This window comes from Phlebotomus papatasi, chromosome 3 (genome assembly GCF_024763615.1).
Source record: "Phlebotomus papatasi isolate M1 chromosome 3, Ppap_2.1, whole genome shotgun sequence".
Taxonomy (NCBI): Eukaryota; Metazoa; Arthropoda; class Insecta; order Diptera; family Psychodidae; genus Phlebotomus; species Phlebotomus papatasi.
The window spans coordinates 40621584-40645030 of NC_077224.1; the positions used below are offsets into that span (position 1 = coordinate 40621584).

Genomic DNA, 23447 nt, shown 5'->3' on the forward strand with positions numbered 1-23447 from the left:
TAATATGGGTATTTTGGGACACATAAAAAATCCTATAAATATTTGTTTTCAAATTATTATTAAGTTCTATATGAAATATTAAGTTCTTTATGTATAAGATAAACATAAAGCTTCTGAAATTTTATTTAATTTAAAGCGTGAAATACGCGTGAATTGTGAGTGTCACATTTCACCTTTTACAAAATCTTCAGTGTGATCAATTTTGCAGATATCAACACAGTGCTGAGTTTTTTTCGATTTAAGCCACTTAACAAGTGAAATTTAAACAAAATTTTTATGAAAGAGTGAAGTTTAGAACTTTTACTTTAAGGTAAATAATCAGGCTCAGTGAAATTTATTTGCATAATAGCGACTTTTGTCTGTCCCGAAATACTCAACTGTCCCGAAATATACCACTCTCACTTCCTTACATTTTTTGCTATTTTGAATAAAAAATTATGCATTTTTCAACATTTTTCGATAAGAATCTTATTTTGGATAGCATAATGCTCAGCGCACAATAACTTTTGTTTATAAACATGTTTTCAAAATTTACCATGAGATAGAGTGAGAAGACTAGATCTAGATCTCACTCACTCCCATTGAAATGTCAAAAATATGTTTACTAAACAAAAGTTATTGTGCGTTGGACATAAGGAACATAAATATTTGTATCAACAAAGAAAAAAAATTGTTTGAGAAGTCGCTAAGCTATTTGAAACTTGAAAGTGCTAAAAAGTGTCCCGAAATACCACACGTTACCCTATAGCTTATAATTGAGGTTATGATTGGATACCCTTATCAATCTTATATTGTGCAGTAATATCTTACGATTGAAAGAATTCAGTCAATATTTGAAAATCAAAGATAAATTTCTGAAATTTTCGGTTGGTAAATTATAAACAATGCTTCAAAAAATTAAAAAAAAGATTAACTCAAATTACGAAATAACTTAAATTTTAAAATCTTTACAATTTTACAATTGAGGTTATGATCAGTATAACCTTATATTTTGATGTAATATCTTATAATTGCAAAAAATAGGCCCTTATTTGAAAATCAAATATTAAAAAAATGGAATTCTTAATAATTGTTCCACGGAAAAAATATTTTGTAAAATTGTTCGTAAATTGTGATTTTTTGCTGGGAACTTACGAAATTACTCGTAAATCGTATAACTCCTAAAAAAATCGTAAAAGTTAATAATTTTTCCACAAAAGTTGTTCATGATGACGAACATATTTTGTTCGTTCACAAACATTTGTTCATAAATGTTCATAAACAGACAAAAAATGGTTCATAATATTTTGTCATTTGTTCGTAAATTTTTGCCAGACAAACAAAAATGTATGACGAAATGTTTGTAAAAGAACAAAAAAGTGTTTATCAAGTACTCATGTTACGAACAGTATTTGTGAAAATAAAAAAGTACAAATTTTACGAACTTTTTCGTGAGTTATACAATTTTTCTTAAGTCTAGAATAGGAATTTACAAACATTAACGAACAATTTTATGAAACGTATTTTTCTGTGTAGATAAAAAATATGTGAAATAACAAAAATTACCTGAATTTTACAATATTTTAGGCTACAATTTAAAAATCTTGCTGCATTACATTCCCAAGAAGAATATTGTTAATGTACTGAAATTCTTCAGAATATTCTGAACATGACTTAAAATATTCCTACATTGAGAAAAATCCGGAAAAGTCAAAATAACATTCCGGAAATGTTAATTTTACCCTGCAGTATTGATCCGGAAACGGTGTAAATATTACCCTTTTTAGATGTATTGGGGGTTAAAGTTACCCTTTTTTATGTTAATTTTACCCTTAAAAAGGTGTAAAATTAACATTAAAAAATGTTGATATATTTTTACACCCAAAAAGTGTTAAAGTTATGACGAAAAAAAGTTAATCGCAGCCTCTTTTTTCTCAGTGAATTAAATTATTAAGATTTAAAATTCGACTGATAGGGGGTCATCGAATATCATAAATAGATATCTGTTATAGCTTGTTTAGTGATTTTGAAAGAAGCAACAAAATAAGAATCACAGATTTAACAGATGAATCAGCATTATCTATATAAATGTTCATTTAACACCATCAGATCACTTTGTAATTTATGTTGGTGTTTCTTCTCTTTTTTTTGCAGACGGACGAGCAGCAAAAGTTGAAACTATTGCCAAACACAAAAGCCCAGCATCAGCAATTAAAAGTTATCACGACAGAGCATCTGGAACGGAAGCTTATCCCACCAACTGATGGTATCACAAGCCACAGAGACATCAACAGCAACAGAACCACCGCCAATAACAATAACCAACGAAAAGGGCAAAATGTACGACTCCTGGGCAGAGCCACTGCGGGACGGACGACGAGGATTCAGCCCAGGGATGCTGATGATGGTGCCCTAACACGACATCTGGCCACAGTGAAATTCTCCTTTGAGGATGAGACGGTGAAGAAATCTACGGTGCCTCTGAACGACCATGAGAATGGGAATTATGACGAATTGCCACTCATTCAGCTCGAGGATTTGCAGCCACGTGGAGTGCAACAGTTTCCCAGAAGTACCGAAAGTTTCCCCTTCGTCGATGAAGAGCAACAACCGTCAAAGTCTGAGAGGAGAACTAATTTCCACGATGAACGATTTATAACACTACAAGCACGAAATGTGGGCACCCTTGGTCAGAAAATTCCCCATCCTGTGGCGCCAAAGGAGGAGAAATTCGACAAATCAGCCCAATTGCTGTATCAACCAGATAAGGTGGTTATCCATCAGTTCGTGCGGGTTGAAATCCTCCAGGGAACACTCTGTCAAGTCTGCCATAGTGTCCTCAAGGCAAAAACCTCCATCCGCTGCGTGAGCTGCAATTTAATCTGCCACGAATATTGCTCCGACAAGGTAAGTGCAATGCTTTTAAGTACAAACATCTGTGTGTCTCGAATAGATTACCGATTGTGCCTCCACTAGCACTGGGGAAACTCGTCTAAAGTGTGCACAAGTGTGCCTGAACTAGTGTGTCTTGGGTATACTTGAAAATTCCGCCAAAAGCTGATAAATAATTCCATCTTCTTTTAATTAGTCCCAATTGTTGTGTCTCCCATTCTACACAATTCACTTCTCACAATCCCCTTTGGACACTTTGCAAGTGATGAGTGCGAAAAAACCATTAAACGATATATATTTTTGAAGGTTGAATAAATAAACGCGGCCAACACATAGACAAAATTAAAATTTAACATACAATGGAAACAGGCCATAGGAATATTATTGTCTCAAAATGGGACATAAGCAATGTATATATATCGATAGGGGATACAGAGAGTCAATCAATTAAAACTATCCAAGTGGAGATACATTGGCGGTGTGTTTACATCAATAATTTCCACTTTGTTCCATCTCCCCAAGAAAGGCACACACAAGTGTTGGTTGAGAAATATTGAAAAGAGTGACATTAAATTGATTTGTTGTACTTTATCATCATCATTTTGCTTGTGAATTCAATTGATCTTCATCATTTTGGCGAGATAGCTCCTTCGAATAGTTCAATATTCTCTCTATCTCTCTCTCTCTCTCTATCTCTGGGCTACAGCATCCCAAGACAAATTCTTTCCCTGTGGTTTTTTTGCACTATCCCGCATGATGGGTTTTTCATAAAACAAAAATAAAATACGCACCAATGGAAAGAAACCATAGAAATTAAATTTTTCAATCATAAAATTCACAAGATCACCGCAGAAAGATCTTTTACTCTCTCGACTTCTTCAGCGGTTAACCACGTTTTCGCTATTTTTTTTTTGCTTCATCTCATTTATTAATACTTTTGTCGGAGATGTGACGAATTGTATAAACATGAGATTGTTGATAAAAAAAATGGCATATTTTTCTCTTGCTTATTGCATGATAACATATCACGTTTTTTTTCTTCATTATCACCTGGAGATAGGGGTTATGAGATAGTTAAATTGTTGTGAAAATGTGCAAATTATTTTTACAGTATATCGTAAACATTTTATTGGGTTTACTTACCCAAAAATTGAGGGAGGAAAAAAGCACAATTTGAGCAAATTCACTAAATTCATTGACAAATAGGCTTGCAGACTAATTTGTTAACAGTCAAAGATCACGAGGAATCCACTATTCAAGTTGTCGCGAATTCAATTCTTGATTGATTGTTACCGGGTGTTAAATTTGCAAAAACTGAATTTTTGTAATCGGCGCCGATTTGATATTAAAATGGTTAGATCGGCATCATACACTTAGTTAAAATAACATTCCGGAAATGTTAATTTTACCCTGCAGTATTGATCTAAAATCGGTGTAAATATTATGCTTTTTAGGTGTATTAGGGGTTAAAATTACCCTTTTTCATGTTTATTTTACCCTTAAAATGGTGCAAAATTAACATTAAAAAATGTTGATATATTTTTACACCTAAAAAGTGTTAAAGTTCTAAGGAAAAAAAGTTATTATCTAAGAAAAAGGGTGCGATTAACTTTTTTCCTCGTAACTTTAACACTTTTTAGGTGTAAAAATATATCAACATTTTTTAATGTTAATTTTACACCTTTTTATAGGTAAAATTAACATGAATAAGAGTAACTTATTCATGTATTATAAGCACCGAAAAAAATATTTTGTAAAATTATTCGTAAATATTTGTACTTTTTCACAAACATTATTTGTAACTTGATCACTTGACGAGATTTTTTTATTTTGTTTCACAAAATACATCTTCAGTTTATTTACAACTTTAATTATTTACAACTTCCACCGCCGTCTTAATAGATGTTAGATATTTTTAAGGTTTGACATCTTCGTTTAGTAAAATTAATGTTTTGATTCTTTTGACTAATGTGACATGATGATTCAAAGAAATTTTCTTTATTAAATCGCAGGATTGATTTCTATAGGTACAAATTTTTGCACTCGGATTCAATTTTCATGGGTATAAAATCCCACGTAAGCAAAAATGCAACTTTTTCTCAAATCTGTTATCCTTCTAACAACATAAGGGAACCTGGGGCAAAATGTGGCACTAATACTCTTTTTCACGTAGTGTCAGACGATCTGAAGTGTTGATAAAATGGATTTATTAAATTTAGTCTGTTAGTAAGGCGCTGGCATACCTTTTCAATTTAGTGAGATCAAGTTGATTGAAATTTTACCTCTTAGCTTTTCGAATTGAAATTAGGCATAGTTGTCTCTTCCTGTCAAATAAAAATCGAAATTGAAATTGAGAACGAAATTCAAGTTTCATGGCGCTGGCACACCTTTTCAATTGAGTGAAATTCAATCGATTGAAATTTTACCTCTTACTCTTTCAAATTGAAATCAGATGTAGTTTTCCCTTTCTATCAAATGAAAATTGAAATTGAAAATGAAATTGAAATCACAATTTTCATTTGACAGAAAGAGACAAATGTATCTTATCTTAATTTGAAAGAGTAATGGCGCTCACACACCTTTTCAATTAAGTGAATTTCAACCGATTGAAATTTTATCTCTTACTCTCTTAAACTGAAATCAGATATGGGTGTCTCTTTCTGTCAAATGAAATTTAAAATTGAAATTGAAATTGAAATTTCAATTTCAATTTTCATTTGACAGAAAGAGACACATATATCTTATTTCGCTTTGAAAGAGTAAGAGGTATAATTTCAATCAATTGAAATTCATCCAATTGAAAAGGTGTGCCAGCGCCATAAGAAATCAAATTTTAATCGATTGAATTTCACTCAATTTAAAAGGTATGCCAGCGCCATCAATTTTCATTTGTCAGAAAGGGACAACTATATTTAATTACAATTTGAAAGAGTAAGAGGTAAAATATCAATCGATTGAAATTCACAAAATTCAAAGGGTGTGCTAGCACCATTGAAAATTTAAATTTGATCTATAAAAATTAAAATTGATCATTAATTTCCCATGGCGCCTAGCACACCTTTCAGATTAGGAAAATTTCTTGAATTCAAAATTCAAACCCTTTTTTCTTAAATGTCTCTATCCTACTCTTTAGCATTCAAATTTGAATTGAAACAAACATAATTTATTATATAAATAGGGCGAAAAAATGAGATAGGCAGATGCTAAGACACTTAAGAAAGCATGGGAAATAAATTTTGATTTAATAAACTTATACTTATCCATAAGGTGTGCCGGACCCATAAAAAAATTAAAAATAGACAATTTTGTCAGCAAAAACATTAAAATTGGTTACTAAATGGCGTTAGCACGCTATTTTGATTTAGTGAAATTTTATTGATTGAAATTTTACCTGTCACTCTTTCAAAATGGAATTAGATTATAGTTGTCATCTTTCTGTCAAATAAAAATTGAATTTGAAATTGAAATTTTACTTTTCATTTAACGAAATTATAATACTAAGAATAATTATTTGATTTCAGTTTTTAAATAGTAAGAGGACAAAATTCAATCGTTTGAATTTCACTAACTTGAACTGTAACCACCGCCATAAAAATTCAAATTCGTTTAGAAAAATATTTAACAGTGATCAGTAAAAGACGATTTACGACAAATTGACATGATAAAATGAAAATTTGTTTTTCATTTGCCTAAGCGCTTTTCAGAATACTCAAAAATAGATTACTGATTAAATTTGATTTTTTGCTAATCAAATTTATTGTTTTTAGTTATTATTTTGAACAGTGCGTTTCTGATCGCATTTTCTTATAAGTAAATATACCACTCTACAAGTATTGAAGGCCATTTTCTTTTTAAAAATCTACTTATCAAGCTAATTCTCATTTTCTAATTGATTTTGTGAAGGTTCTCAAAAATATTAACAAAATCTAAAAAGCAAAAATTAAATTATCATAAGTAATGTATTTTATAGTTAAACCAAAAAAACCTGAAAAATTCATAAAATCGGAACATGCTTAATGGTTTAAAGAAATTGCCAATTTCTTTGTAATAATAATTTTTCTGAACATCTTCTGCAAAAGTATTCAGAAAATAAAAAAATAAAATATTTTGTAAGTATTATGAAGATTCATGTTTTTAAAATATTCTTATAAAAAAAGTATACTAAAAAAGACTAGTTATAAAGTGTTATAACGATCTTTTAATGTGCACAAATAGTTTAGCAGTGCAAGAGGAGTTGTATTTTTAGACTTGAGCTTATCCGCGAGTGTTCTGCGAAAGTTTTGTTTCGAAAATTGAGCAATTGATAAAAAAGTATTATGATATCTTAAGTTTTGGACTTATAAAAATTAATATTAAAATTTTATGATGAAATACATGCACGATTATATTTCGTCTGTTAAATCAGCATTTGTCGTAACTTCATTTTTGCAATTTTGAGATATTGTACATATTTAGAATCAGCGTAATTTTGTTTATTAAACGCACTTGAGAAAAAGAAACTTTTAATAAGCCCAATAAAAAATATTTTTAACAAAAATTATCGTAAGTACCCTTAATTAATTTTATCAGAATTTGTCGTAACTTCCATTTTTGGGGAAGTTACAACAAATTTCCATACAAAATCTTCTCTAATCAGCATTTGCCGTAACTTCTTTTGTTCGTTTCTGTGGCTTGTAATTTGTAGCAAAAATGTAATATTTCTCATTAAAACGTTCATGAATTCTTCCAAATATCCAAAGACACTGCAAATAAAATGCAACATTAAATCATTTTAATTCAATCTTTGTGAGAAAAAATGTGAGAAAAAATCCAAGACCATCTGTCATTAATTCAAAACAAAACAAGCGACGCAGAGCACAAAAATTATTCAATAAAATATATGATATTAAAGCCTTTAGGGACAGGGATAAGAGTATAATTGACTAAGGTAGTCAAATAAAGGCGCTTATTATCACTGGAATAATTTAAATTTATATAATGCATTTTAGAAAATTGTCGTAACTTCCAAGATCTTCATACATTGGAAGTTACGGCATTATAAACGATGGAAGTTACGATAAAATATTATTGTGTTTCTTATAACATATTTCTCATATCTCAGCTTTTTAATAATTTTATAAAGATTTTCTCGAGTTAACTTACAGTTTATTAGTGCTACTTTATTATTTTGACTCAAAAGTATCGCATTCGGGGTTCATTTTTAAGAAAAATAATGCTGAACTGAAAATTTCGTCTATTGAAAAGTTGTCAAAAGGAAGTTACGACAAATGCTGATTTAACTGCACACAGAAAAATGAAAAATTCTTAAACAGAAACACCCAGGAATTTAATTTCAAATCCCATCGAATGAATGCCAATGCCCTAATTCTAAATTCTTGATCATTTAGTTTTAGTTGCAATTTGCAAATCTGTAGACATTTTTCATTTTCCAGCTAATGCTGAACTTAAGTTCCCGATCTCTTAATTTGAAAGAGCTAGGGATTCTAGCTCATTTCTTTCGCTCAGAGCTTCTAAACTTAAACGCCTCGGGGATTCACGTCCAATTTAAGTTCCCAGGATCTTATATATTCTTAAATTTAGAGTCAAAATTTTTCTGTGTGTGACGATTTTTGTGTGTTTAAAGTCTAATTGCCTCTACACACTGTAGAAATTTATGTCAATAACAGATCTCCTACACAAGCGTAGGAAAAAATCTTAAATATGGACATAAATTGCTTTAGTGTGTGGATGCCATAAGAGAGCAGTATATTTATTTAGGATATTACTCGCTTGAATCCCTAAAAGTTTGGACGTTTAAAGAGCTTTGTGAAGGTTATCCATGGTAAAAATTTCAAGCTTCGTCCTGTTTTATCTAAGAAGATATCGAATTTTGAAATTTTGAGAGTGCATATTTTGTCCCAGGTTCCCTTATGGCCTCTACACACTTTGAGAAGTTTTTGGTAATATTCGGAATATGCAAATTGGTTACGTTTTTGTAGAAAAAAACTGTCAAAATTTCTTCAACAATGCCAAATATGGACATAAATTTCTCTATTGTGTTAACGTATAGGCTATTACTGACTTAATCACGCCCTGTTATAGGTTTCGTAATTCAAATATCAATAATTATTGTGAGAATGTGCCAACTTTTTCTCATAGCTTTCCTGGCCATTTGTATTTCGCCTAAAGCCCCAGATTTGTCCATCAATCCCACGAGAAGTCATATTGCCGGTGTTGAGATGGACAAATTATGCCAACAATTGAATCACAAATGTAAAGTATGTGTGGGATGATGTCACTCGTATAAGCATCTCTTCTCACATCGATAAATAATTAACAAGTTTTGCCCAAACGAGAGAATGTTTGTTGTGAAAAAAAAGAGCATCTATGAATATTAATAACAAATGTGCAATTTTCATTCATTTTGCGTGGTGAATGAAATATTGGACAAAACTGGAATATCATTTGGTGCATATGGGGAGCACCAAGAGTGACAGAACCGTTCAATATAACGCTATATCGCGTAAAGCTGCAGTTGGGACTCGCGGGCGGCAAAACACGTCGAAGTGCATGGTCTGAATCCAAAAGCTCAATTTGGTATTTGAACTTTAAGGCAGCCACAACGGTCAGGTCGTGTGGTTGTGCATTGTAGTGTACGGTCTGCAGTGCAAGGTGAAGAAGTGGAGTAAGAGAGATGGGAACAAAGTGAAGCGTAAAATGATGATCATCGGAGGCAAAAGCCCCCCATTCATGCCTAAGAGAGTCGCCAAAGATGATGACGAAAAAAAAAGCCCAAAGCCGACAAATACAAGAAAACCTCCTCCCAAGCTCCCGCATATTTATATACACCGGAATCTTGTTCTTTGAGCCCCAACACTAACTCACCGGGCAAATAGCCATGCTAGCAATGTGACCTATACATCTAAGACTTGGTCGGTGCTTGGGTTTCGTATGTTTATCATGATTCTCATATTCAGTCGGTCGCTTTTAGCATTGAAAAACGGTCGTCAGTTTGAACACGGGTGTTATCATCGCGAGTTTTGTTGTTTTTCTTTTTTTTAATTTTTTTTTGCACCTAACACCTAAAAATCGACTTATATAAAACTCTTTTTTTCCCCTAAGCTTATCCGCGAGTGTTCTGCGAAATTTTTTCAGTGATAAGGAAAACTGTTTCAGTGATTACCATATGAGAGAGTGTGTTGTTGTGAAGTTATGTAAAAGTAAAAAAAAAGAAATATAAAATACTGCGAAAAATGTGTTTAGAGAAAATTACACCTCATCGTGTTGTATCGTGAAAAGCGCCATAAAACGCAAAAGAGAGGCAAGCCAACTATTTAAGAGCGTCAGTTTGCACAATTCATCATCGGTCTGAAATCTATACAAGATATTAGTCGATGAGATTCCCAAGGCATAAAATAAGAGGAAAAGTGTGTACCAAAGGGAGGTTCTTGAACCAAAAAACACGTGATTTAAGACATAAATTTTCTGGGAAAACGTTTAAAATAACAACTTAAGTCCATAATACTGTATGTTGTGCTATGGATAAAATACTTGGAATAGCAGCTTCTAAATATGGTTTTTACACTAAACATTATTTTATGTTTTTCATCTCGCCTCTCTCTCTCTCACCATTTATACAATCCCTCCTCTCTGTCTCACGCCTGACTTTTTTTTTGACCACCCACGGAAAATATGGAAATCTCTTAGTTTATATTGCACATTTAATATCTCAAGATATATACCCAAAGAACTAGCTCAGATATACCTTTACTCTTTGTCTATGTATGATATTTGTTAGAATGAAAAAAATAGTAAATAAATATCTATACCTCTTGAGAAAAGCCAATAGAATCGCGTGAGAATGTTATTGATTCAATCTGCAAAAATAAATTGCCAGACTGTTTGAAAGAACAGAAAATCCGCACTGGATTTGTCCAACTTCCTTATCTTATCAATTTAACCCTCCTCTTTTGAATTCGATGCGCAGAAACTCTCCTTCGTGCCACTCAATAAAACAAACCGTTATTTTCAATATTGTAGATTTAAATTTAAAAATACTAGATTTCTTTTCTTATAAAAAATAATGCCCAACGCACAATAACTTTTGTACATGTATGTAAACATGTTTTTGACATTTCAATGAGAGCGAATGAAACCGAGATCTAGTCATCTTGCTCTCTTTCATATGAAATTTTGAAAACATGTTTACAAACAAAATTTATTGTGCGTTGGGCATAATACCCAACGCACAATAACTTTGGTTTTGTAAACATGTTTTTGACATTTCAGTAAGAGTGAGTGAGATCTAGATCGAGTCTTCTCGCTCACTCTCATAGGAAATTTTGAAAACGTATTTACAAACAAAAGTTATTGTGCGCTGAGCATAATAAATGCAATAGCAACAATTTTCTTTTAAATGCATTGTCTTGTAGCGGTGCTCGATCGACATTCTATCAGAATGTCACTCGATTTGTTGTTTGGTTCCTACTTCTTCTTCTTCTTCTATTTTATGTTTTGACTGTCGGATTCACTCGGGTCTAGATTCATCGTTTGATTCTATTACCGATCTGACATATCGATTTGACATATCTGAAGAACTGTCATATCCAAATGCTATTAAATACAGAGGTTAAGAGTTGAAAAACTAGCTTATCCGTTTACTCTTCGTCCGAGTTACATAAAATATTCAGAGTTTCAGTTGAATTTTAAAAAGTTTGGTGACATTCCCATCGAACACCAAATACTATCTGATTTCAATTCAGCTGAAAACATACAGTAGACTCTCTCAAATTCGGGTATTTGGGACCGAAATGTCACCCGATTTACAGATAAATTAGGGCGGTAATGTGTTTGAAATGCAACGACTTTTTGTTCATCTACATACTTATGTCAAGTTTACATAGCGATATTCAACTTAAATTCCATAAAAAACTTAATAATGCAAAATAACATCACAATTAAGAATAATAATGGAAAATTTGAACATATTTGCTTCATTTAACAAGAATAACCAAACTAGAAAAATGACAACAAACTTTTTTCAAATGTAACTGCAGACCGAATTAAAAAGTAGCCCGATCTTAAAAGAGCCGAATTAGCGAGAGTACTGTATATATTTTTAGCTGAATTCTCTTAACCTTAAAACGATACTTGCGGGTTAGTGCCATTTCCAAATATTTGGTTAGCATTTTTTGTTAGAGAACTGCTAACCGGTCAGCAAATTTTTGTTGATCGACTCAGCAAAAATATGCCGAAAACGCTACCATTTTCAGCTAACTGTGCTTGCTGGGTTGTTCACGCTTTATAAATTTCTTTTAAAAGCAAATATGATCTGCTTATATTAAATTTGGAACGTAAAAATATTCACTGACATTGGTCAGATCAGAATTCATTCCTCAAGCTTCCTATTTACGTAACAATTCAAAACGTAGTATTTCAAATAATTTACGCTTATCAATCCCATATTGCGTGTGACATTTCAGTCCCAAATGCATGAAAACCTGAAAGTCTACCGTAAAAACAATTTCAATCTACGATGTCTACGACAATTTACCGACTTTGTATAACGATGTTCTCAAGTCCATCTTAAAGTAAAAGGTCAATCGTTAAATTCTATAAATAATCCAAGTTTTCGATAGATAATTTATTTCATATGTCAGTCCTAACGGGGCTCACCTAGATAATACAGTAGACTCTCTCAAATTCGGGCATTTGGGACCGAAATGTCAACCAAATTTGAGAGAAATTCGGGCAACAAATTGTTTGAAATGCGACGATTTTTTGTTCATCTGCATACTCATATTGAGTTTATATGCTCATTGCTATTATAAATTTCATGAAAATCTCTTAATAATGCAAAATCATATCAAAGCTAAGACAACTAATGACAAATTTGAGCATATTTGCTTCATTTGATAATCATAATCGAACTTGAAAAATGACAACAAACTTTTTTCGAATTTAACTGCTGCCCGAATTATAAAGTAGCCCGATCTTAAAAGAGCCGAATTAGCGAGAGTCTACTGTAATACAGTGCTGTCTCGCTATATGCACAGTTTGGGTACTTTTTTTGACAGTTCTCTCTCTGAATATGCACAACTTTTTTTGAAATTCCCAACGGTTTTTCTCCTTCTTTTAATAAATTATTATTTTTTTATTGTTCTAGAATTTCCCGTGTTATTTTAACTATAATATGAGACAGAAAAAATAAAATTAAGATAATTAAAAACGAGAAAAATTATTTACCAAGAAAATAATTTTCTTTATTACTTTGTCAAAATGTAAACAAATTGATTTTGAATGCAACCGACACAAAAGCTGTGCATATAGAGAGTGTGCATATAGAGAGACAGAACTGTAATATTATGAGATCTGAAAGAAAAATGAGGAACTGAAGTTGTCACCTAGTTTTCAACTTTCTCGGAGTGCACGGTCCACGGCGATTGATGCTCACTTATTGAAGTACTAATGTTAATTACCATGAACAAGAGCAAAATATAACAGCCTAAAGCGCCCGCCGGGTTGAACGTGTCATAAGAATAAAGAATTAGGATTGGTAATTGCGATCGTCGACCGGGTTAACAATTGTCAAATGAGTCGTACGCTCTATACATGAATTTTGACATATTATGTTTATTTATTATTTAAATAGCTTTGTTAACTTAAATAAAAATTTACAAGGCTGTCTGAGAATAAATATATAATTATTTTAAATTTAAAATCGGAAATTACTTGAAATAGATTAAAAGATTTGAATATTTTAAACGTCAAAAAACCTAATAAATTAGTAATTTAAGGAATACGCTCACCTGAATTAGTATAATTCCTTTTGTTTGCCACTTTGTTAATAAACAACTAATTTAATAAAGTTTTATAAATTCAAGTACTAAACTGAGAACTTTTCTTCAGCAATTTTCTCGCCAGATTTTGTATTGTCGATTGGCAGAGAAGGGTTAAAATTAGATGCTTAATGTACACATTACACATTAAAATCCAGTTTATGAAATCTCTGTTCGAAGATCTCTGCACAGCAATACACGTAACACAAAGTATTGTCTTAAACAACTCTGATAACAATTGGCATTGATCTAATAACAATTACGAGGCTATAACTCATGTAACACCTCAAAATATGAATTAATTTGAATTTAATTTGAGGTGAGAATAATTATCTGTCGGTTAACATGATGAAGAGTGTGTGGTTGAGTTGGAAAAAGTAAAGAAAATAAAAAGGTGCGATTGTGAGACACCTTGAGAGAAATGTTTTTTTTTTGTGTATAGTGGTGGTCGATTGACCCTTTCTGGTGAACTCCTCAGGCGAAAGCTCGCACGCGTCCAAATGGGAAATTACTTAACACCCAAAGAGATTAAATGACAGAAACGTCTTGGAAAACAGAGACAAAGAAAATGGAGAAAGAGAATTCTCATGGGAGAACCGAAGGAAAGGGTCAATGAAGATTATCTAGATAAGATTAGGTTTTCAACAGAAGTATGTCATTTAATTCTGATAATTTTTCAATTTTTAGTTTATCGGTATTCGTGATAATGGCTTGAATAATAAAAAAAAGAGACGTTAGATTATCGCTAAATGTTCCAGTTAATAGATTATTTTTTTCAGCACAAAATTATAAACAATTTAACATTTCTTAGTATCATGTTTCTTGTTTTGACGACATTATTTTGCTATAGTTATCACTCATAATAAATATGATACTTTTTGCATATTTTTCTATAATACGAAAACAAGTCTCGTTTTTACTGTGATTTTGTAAGGATTAGTATAGATAATCCCTAAGTAAGCACGGCTCACATTTTATAAGTCACGCCCCCTTCATAAGTTACAGCTATATGAAATTGTTGTATTTACAATATTTATTTGAAGATCGTGGCATCAAATAAAATCAAATAAAATCGATTCCTACCATTGTGATCTCTAAAAAGGACCAAAAAGATTTCAATGTGTTAAATATATACCATGCCCCCTACAAAACTTATATGATTTTGCGCCAATGTTTCTATATAAATGTCTTTTAATCTAGGATTTTAAAATGTATCTACACTGAGAAAAAAAGAGGGCGTGATTAACTTTTTTTCCTCAGAAATTTAACACTTTTTAGGTGTAAAAATATATCAACATTTTTTAATGTTAATATTACACCTTTTTAAGGGTAAAATTAACATGAAAAAGGGTATCTTTAATCCCTAATACACCTAAAAAGCATAATATTTACACCAATTTTGGATCAATACTGCACGGTAAAATTAACATTTCAGGAATTTTATTGTAACTTTTTCGGATTTCTCTCAGTGTATGCACTAAGAGAAATCCGAAAAAGTTAAAATAATATTCCTGAAATGTTTATTTTGCCCTGCTGTATTGATCCGAAATCGGTAAAATATTATGGTTTTTAGGTGTATTATGTATTAAAGTTACGCTTTATCATGCTAATTTTACCCTTAAAAAGGTGTAATATTAACATTAAAAAATATTAATATATTTTTACACCTAAAAAGTGTTAAAGTTATGAGGGAAAAAAGTTAATCGCACCCTCGTTTTTTTCTCATTGCGTAGGAATAACCGATATAAAAGGTTTTTTAATTAACACAACGGTCATGAAAAGTAGGCGTGGTCTGTAGGTAAGAGTTATGCCGAACGCACAATAACTTTTGTTTAGTAAACATGTTTTTGACATTTCAATGAGAGTGAGTGAGATTTAGATCTAGTCATCTCGCTCTATCTCATAGGAAATTTTGAAAACATGTTTATAAACAAATGTTATTGTGCGCTGAGCATTATCTTCAATTGGGCTAGGTAATCACCAGTAATCACTACATTTTTGTTCTGCCTTGTACATTCAAATGGATTATTGGAAAAGTAGAGCAAAAAGCGTTTAACAGAACACAGGACGTCCCGGGACTGTGCATATTCTTGTGACTGAAAAAAGAACCTGCGTGAAATGGATTTATTAGCACTTTACTGTTCACAAGTGTTTCTACATTACCGACTTTTCTTTGTATTGGTTTCAATCTCGACTGTTTTTCCCAAAAATTTGTCGTATTCTAAAACTACCAAACTGTTGTGGGAGGAACCAATACAAAGAAATATTGATTATAGAGAAGTAATTGAGAATAGTAAAAACATGCTAATTTTTCATTGGAATAGCACCATTATGCATAGAGAAAATTTGCATACTCGCGGGAGATTTTTTCAAATAAGTCGTAGATACGCCAGTAATATACGAAAAATATTGTTGAGACGAATTTCTCGGTATATTTTCAGCGCCAATGGGTTATAATGACTCCGGCACACCTTTTAGATCGGTAAAATTTTATGAAATTAAAATTCATGTCAATCATTCTCAAAAAATTTGATTAAGTCTATCTCATTTTTTTCGGACACAAAATTGGATTGAACTAAATTTTATTTGGTGTGATGTTCAAAAGAAGAAGAAGAAGAGTGCGAAAGAGTAGAATGGACGCATGAGAAAATTTTAAGAAAGGGATGTGAAATTGACTTTATGATATTTTTCCGATTTAAAAGTTGTACCGAAGCTATAAGAAAAGAACATTAAATTTATCGTGTGAACAACTTTGCATACATTTAGGGGTATTTCAAATATGTTTTGATGAAGAAGCTCCCAATGGAAGGCAAATTTGCATAATTTTGTGTGCAAGTGTGGGACCCCTGTATGGTTTTCATGAAATAAGATATTGTAGAGTGCATAACTTATTTTTTTTATCGAAGGGACTGAAGATCTAAATCCAGATTGTAAATATAGGGGTAACAAACTTTAAAATTGTTTTAAAATCCTTTGAATAAAGTAAACTGTAAAATTTTCGCCTTTAATTCACCATAACTTCTAAAGGGAGTGTGTCAAAAAACAATATGGGCGGGGCCTATTTTCCTACACTAAATACGAAGAAAGTAAAAAAAAAAGCCCAGTTATTGTTTTGACATTTAGACGATAATCTTTTTGATAAACATGCTTTCACAGTGCACCAGAGACCAGTTTTTACAGTGTATGTAGAATTTCATTGCTAGCGGAAAATGGGGCACCTTTGAAATGGCGTTTTTTGGGCTTATTTTAAAAAGAAATTAAGGCTTATCGTAATCTAATTTAGCATCACAATGATTTGTGAAGCTAAATTATATCATGGTACGGTTCAGTTGTATTTAAAAGTAGGAGAAAAAGCCCAATTTCAAAGGTGCCCCAGTTCCCCCTAATAAAATAATCTCTATCTAGATATCTATCAACTCTATTCTCATTGAATAAATTTTCCTTCTTCCATTCTAAGAGAGACTGGAATCAATTTGATTGATTGCTACTGAGAAAATCTATTTTTGGCAAGTGGAATTTCAAAATAAACAATAGTGACATTAATATGCGACATATGTTACTCGATATGCATTACAATTTTCTCTTCAATTCTAGCATTTTTATTTGATTGCACTCCCACTAATCTGCTCCACCTTCTTTCTTTTCTCTGAAAATCGCCCACACTCCCGAATTTCGGTCGAATTTTTTTTTTGGTGCACCATCAAATTGTGTATAAAATCACCCAAGATGAGAGATTTGTCTCGAGGGCACTGACGGTAACATTTTCTCCCGTGGGTCGAGATGGAGTTCAAGGAAGCGCTAAGTAGGAAAAACATTCTTGAACCTGTGTAGAAAATTGATTTTCCTCCACCTATTCGCTCCTCATGCTTCTATAAGAAGCTGAGTGTGAATTATTTTTAGCAATAATGTTTTTATTTTGGAATAGTTTTTTTTTGTTGTTGTCTTGTATCTCGGTGACTTTGCCTTCCAATCTTTAAGAAGTTACTCTCGCTGTAAAATATAATAACACGGATAAAATAGCATCGTTGAGCGAGAGTGAAAATAACAAAATGGGAGGAAAAGTGTTTATTTTAAATAAAAGAAAAAGAAAAGAAACTTCCGACTTCTAAATGCACTTTTTACATGCAAGCTAATCAATTTGTCATCTTTCACCAGAAGGTTTAAATTTTTATTACCTCAACACGGTTTTTATTTATTTTCTGAAAACTTACGGGTAATTTATTGGACTCAATCAATTTTTCCATTTACATAAAACATTTTACTAGCATTTTATAAACAGAGCTGAAATTAGAAAATGAATGTTTAGCAATAAAACTTTGTAGTGTTTATTATTACAATTTGAAAAGTGATTGACAATTAATTGCCAATAATCTTTTAGAAATTGATAAAATGTGCTGATTTCTAAGAAAGAAAAATTACAAGTTTGGAAAATATAAACGAGAAATTACTATAGGTTTAGAAAAAGGAATGGCAAATAAGAAATATCGCACAATGCATTTGATATGCTTCTCTGCCGTATTGACACAAAATCGACGTATGCATTTTCAATAAAAATACCAGTTGCACTTCATTATTTTTTGTCATCACTACTACGTATACATCTTTCAAAAAGCAATTCTTTAAGTACCGTAAATGCAGATGACTTTGACACCCCCTGTTCGTAAGGTTTTCTTTATTTCTAAAACTTAAAGATGGACTTTACCGATACGATCTACCATGTTCTGATTGGTAAAAATCATCCTTAATAATAATAATAATAATAATAATAATAATGCTGGCACAACGTTTCATAAAAGAACAAGGCCTTCCCGCAAGGGGATTTCTAGACATGCATTATTATTATTTCTTGTACGGGATGAGGTTGTCAGTCCCATGCCCGTGGAATCAAATGCAGTGAAGCTCACTGTATGCAATCCGAACACCTTTAACGCCAGAAAAATTTTTGGTGACCTAAAATGGATTGGAACCCGGGACACTTGCATCATAGAGCGAGTGCTCTACCACTTGACCCATTGAGTGCCCATAAAATCATCCTTAAGTTCTAAAAATACAGAAAAGCTTACGTCAATTTTTTTACTAAAAGGCACCTTGCACGAAATTTTAAAAAAATATTAAATAAATTATAATCACACAACATTCCAGGGACTTTTTTTTCAAAAACAGACAGTTTTCAATTTAGTAATTTTACTTAGATAAATTTCTAAATCTAAATTTAGCTCCGCAAACCAATTGAAAAGCAACATTATATTATGATAAAGATCAATTCCAGGAGGAAAAAGCCCAATTTCAAAGCTGCCCCAATTCAAAGATACCCTACTTCCCTCTACTTTTACAAAATTTTACTCGGAATTATCTTTTTTTAAATTACAATACAATTTTCTTTTGGAAGAAGTATATTTTCGCAATTTTATTGAGATAACATCAAGGATAACATGCAAAAATGACTACAAGTTTACGAATTTATTGAACTGTTGAGTAACTTTCTATACCATTTAGTCGCTTGAATAACAATTATCGTAACTTATTTGTCAGTTAATCAGCAATTCTTGTACAGTAGAGCCTTCTATTCCAATTCGAACTTTTGGGAGGGGGGTAAGAATAACATTTCTCATTTCCCAAATTTAAACGATATTTTCAAAATTAACGTAAAATATGTAAGATTAAATTGCACTTTGAATCAAATGCACGTACTTTCTTACATGTATTCGTGCTGTCAAACTTCCTTTTCACTTTATACAATCATAATCATTCAGGAAGAATCACAGAAATATGATTTTAAATCGTCCACAGCACGAATTTTTGATATAGGGAAAACTGGGGCACCACCAAACACGGGGTACCACCAAACACGGGGTACCACCAAACACTAATTTTTGGTTCTAAACTACTTGGACTATATCGAGCATTTCTTCAATGGACAAGCATCCTTATAATGTCTATAAATTTCTATAAGTCTTGTCCTCTGAAGTCGAATATCTGATTAAAAAATCGCAGTGTTTCGTGGTACCCCGTGTTTGGTGGTGCCCCAGTTTCCCCTAAACCCACGATTGACACTTTGAATTCAACCATGGTCGTTCGAATTTGAGAGATTCAGATTTGAGAGACTCTACTGTATAGTGCATCGTGTATATTCACATTGCTACAAGAATTTCTGATATTGGATTACAACTATTGGTTACAACTATTGCTGATTTAAGCGACAATTCGGCAATACTGAGAATATGTAAAAAGCAGCTGGAAGTGGTTTCTTTTACGAATATTTTTTAAGTCATCAGTGGGGAATTTCAGAGTAAATATTACTCTAAAATGGCTCATATAATAACCATTAGGGAGAGGAGACCGGGGTAGAATTAGTCAGGAACTGTAATTTTAAGACTGGTAAAAAATTCAATGAATAAGTAGGGAAGTAATTTACTTTTAATATAAATAGTATAGTTAGCCCAATATTCTTTTTAACGAAAATTATGACACCCCCACTGTATAATTCTCTGCATGGTTAATTTTGCCATAGTTGCAATTTCAATATTTTCATGGGAAAGAATCAAACCATTAACCCCCTGATATTTTCTTCTTCAAAGAGAAGGGACCACACTTGTTTGTCACGAAGTTTTGAAGATTCCGTCTAAATTTGCGTGCTGAAAAATTGATTTTTAGTACTCATTAAAAAGATAAGTCAGACATTTGAGGAAAATTTGCGTCTCTCAATCAAATTTATACCCTGAAGGAGTACGTGAATTGCGGTTTATTCTTCAAGTTTTCCTCAACACCAATCACTTCCAATTCACTTAATTTATTCGCGTATTTTTTTTCTGAAATGCCTTGTAGTGATGAAATGCCAAAAGGAGAGAATGTTGAGGACCGACAGTTTTGTATTAAAAGAAAGAAAAAAAGGATAGGAAGAAAAGAAGTGTCAATGGACACAAAAAAAACGGAAGGATTCCAAGAAGGTTCTCGAGACGCCTTGTGTAAGATTTTGTGGCAAGACAAGCACTTGGACGATGAGTGAAGTATCGAGAGGTTTCACTTTGTCCATGACCGACGTTAAATTTCAAAATGATGGGCCACATACTCAATAAATCACCGACAATTTCGTCTCCTTCTCCTGGAATCCCCCTTTGGACCTGATTTTGGTCTCTAGTGTCTCCTGTCCCTAAAGTCCCGATCATCTAAAGTACATGTTTAACATCGTACCCCAAAGGGAGTGGAAGAGAATTCCAGTAAGAATAAATATTGGAGTCATCCTATTGTTAGAGGTAAAAGACAGCAGGAGCAATTCACAGGTCACGCTTCCTTTTCTACCTGGTAGAATCTCTTATTTTTCTCTTTTTTAAACTTTTGTCTTCCTTCAGATAGCATTTAAATTCATATTCCCCACTTATGACGAGAGAAATACACCCAACAATGTTATGTTGGAGGTAGAAAAAATAACATAAAAGATTGTTCAAAATGCACCTGTAATAAGTCCTCCAACATGGGCAGAACGCGGGCACAACATCTCGCCCAAAAGAAACTAAATCACATGAGCACACGACAAGAAATATTTATCTCACCATTTTTGGGAGTCTCCACAAAAGCATCAATTAATCTTCTTAAATGCACAAATTGAATGAGAGATAATTTAATCATGGGCATTTCATTAAAATAAATTAATCAGCTTATTCACACTTTACTGGGGCGTTGTGGGATTTTATTTTTGATAAAAATAAATTGATGGGAAAGTACTGAGCGCATGCTCGATCTTCAGAGAAAAAGGAAGGAAAAAGAGTTCAATGTTTCAGCAGAAGTCACAAGAAACCAAAATAGCATCTTCAGAGGCGCATAATTTTTTACATGTGTGGTGTTAATTGGGGTCTTCTCACAATATTGTAGGAAATGCTTTGATTAGTTGCGTTGAAATTAGTTAGAAAATCAGGCCATAAATGGGTTCATTGAGTTGCAAAAAAAGAGAAACATCCATTGATTTCACCTTGAAGTCTCCAGGTTTGGGATACCGTGGCTTTTAGATTAAAGAAAAAAATGTGGGCTTGACTGATATTATGGAAGATGTCTGAAAAATGCGGAAAATAGACGCCAAATATTGAATGCCGGAATATTATTTCGTGATTTCTTCATGATGGAGTTGCTACAGGTGTCGCGAAGGCTGAACCAAGAAATAGAAATTCAATAAGAAAACAATATTACGTTTGCAAAAATGTTTCAAATATATATAGCTAATGGCTTAGTTATAATCTTCATACAATAAATAGTTGATTGCATTAACTATCGTATGAGAATTTATAATTATTCCTTTTGTTTAAATTGAATTTTATTTGATTTTATTTGATTTTCAGATTAATAATAGGGAAAAGTGCCAATGCTTTACACGGTCCCAAGTCTCAAGCTTAATAATGACTAATTTTTTCCTATGTTTTTTTTTTAATAAATGTAAGTCATTGCACCCATATTCTAAAAACTAGGGAACAGTGTTCTGTTTTTAAATATATTGCGGAGTCATATTTGTTCAGAACCATAGGGAAAATTTAGCCATTATGAAGCTTCGGACCGTGCAAAACATGGGCACCTTCCAATACTATTCAAAAAATTTTGTGATGCATTTATTCTAAAAATCCAAAAAGTCTTTCAATTTCAATTATTTAAATATATAAGATTCTACACATTCGAAGCAATTTTCTTAAAACAAACCGTCTCTGCTTTGCAGAGCGTTCGAACTCACGAGTACGTGCTATCTCAAAAACCTGTTTACTACCGATTGAATTGATTCATAAATTTAAAAAACCATCCTGAAAAAAATTGTTTAAGAAAAGCACATTTTAGAAAATTTTAACAAGAGTAACAAGCATACGGACAAATAAAAAGTAAATTCGAAAAAGGTATTGCTTTTAAGGGTACATTACCGATTAAGTGCGATGAAGCCGTATTGAAGATTTCAAGATTTTTCAAAAAAAGAAATTCAAATATAAGTAACTCGGTTGAAAAATAGGTCCTCAAAAGTAGTTAAACTTTGATCTTCGAAAATTCGATATCGAAATATTTTTCGAACATAGGGTCGAAGCAACACCTCTTCGACAGGGAACCCCTACTGACATATTGGTCAAAATGTTGAAATTTATTTAATGCAATCCAATAAAATCTAAGTAATATAACGCTTTTACATTAATACTCGCCTTTCGATAAGGATAAGTGTTCGAATTTCGTATTCCAAATGCTACAGAGTAGGGTGTCAATAAGTCTTGCCTTGAGTTTTTAAAGTGTCAGTAGATGTTCCTTTCGCCCTAGTTGTCCAATGACGAAATATTCACCTTGACTACCTTCAAAATATATTCGAAAATAAAAATAAATCAAGTGCCGTTTTCGAAATAAATCATAAAATCATGGTTTTGGAGGTGAAGTTGGGGGATGGAGCGAAAAAGGAAAAGATTGTCCTAGATAATGTTGACTTACGGGGGGGGGGGTCATCGAAGGCCGGAAATCTAGATCTCTTACGCCCTAAACACACCTACGGCTTAAGACGAGAGACGACTTTACGTGATTATGATCAAAATAATGATTTGGGCAAATGCCTGTCTATCAGTTTTCGTAAGTGTGTCTAGGTCGTCAGACGTATCACAAATCGAAAAAAGTGGAGTTTATAACTGCTCTCTTTAACGTTCCCATTAACAGGCGGCACTTCTAGGCAGTTCTTTAAATACCTACTGCAAATTACTTTTTAAACATATTTTATTATATCATTTAATGAAGAAGCCTTTGTAAAATCAAAAA

The 23447-nt window shown here is 32.3% G+C and overlaps 1 protein-coding gene across 27 annotated transcripts in view; it reads left to right on the forward strand.

Annotated features, from left to right (window-relative positions):
- The window catches only part of LOC129805674 (tensin-2), a 253929-nt gene that overhangs the window by 91982 nt on the left and 138500 nt on the right, over window positions 1-23447 (forward strand). For 25 of the 27 annotated variants that reach the window (XM_055853723.1, XM_055853735.1, XM_055853738.1 and 22 more), the window contains exon 2: window positions 2134-2886. In XM_055853723.1, the coding sequence (XP_055709698.1) occupies window positions 2134-2886 (753 nt within the window). Of the gene's footprint in view, window positions 1-2133; window positions 2887-9828; window positions 10172-23447 lie in introns of those variants that run through there. The other 2 variants (XM_055853748.1, XM_055853750.1) reach the window with 2 other exon arrangements.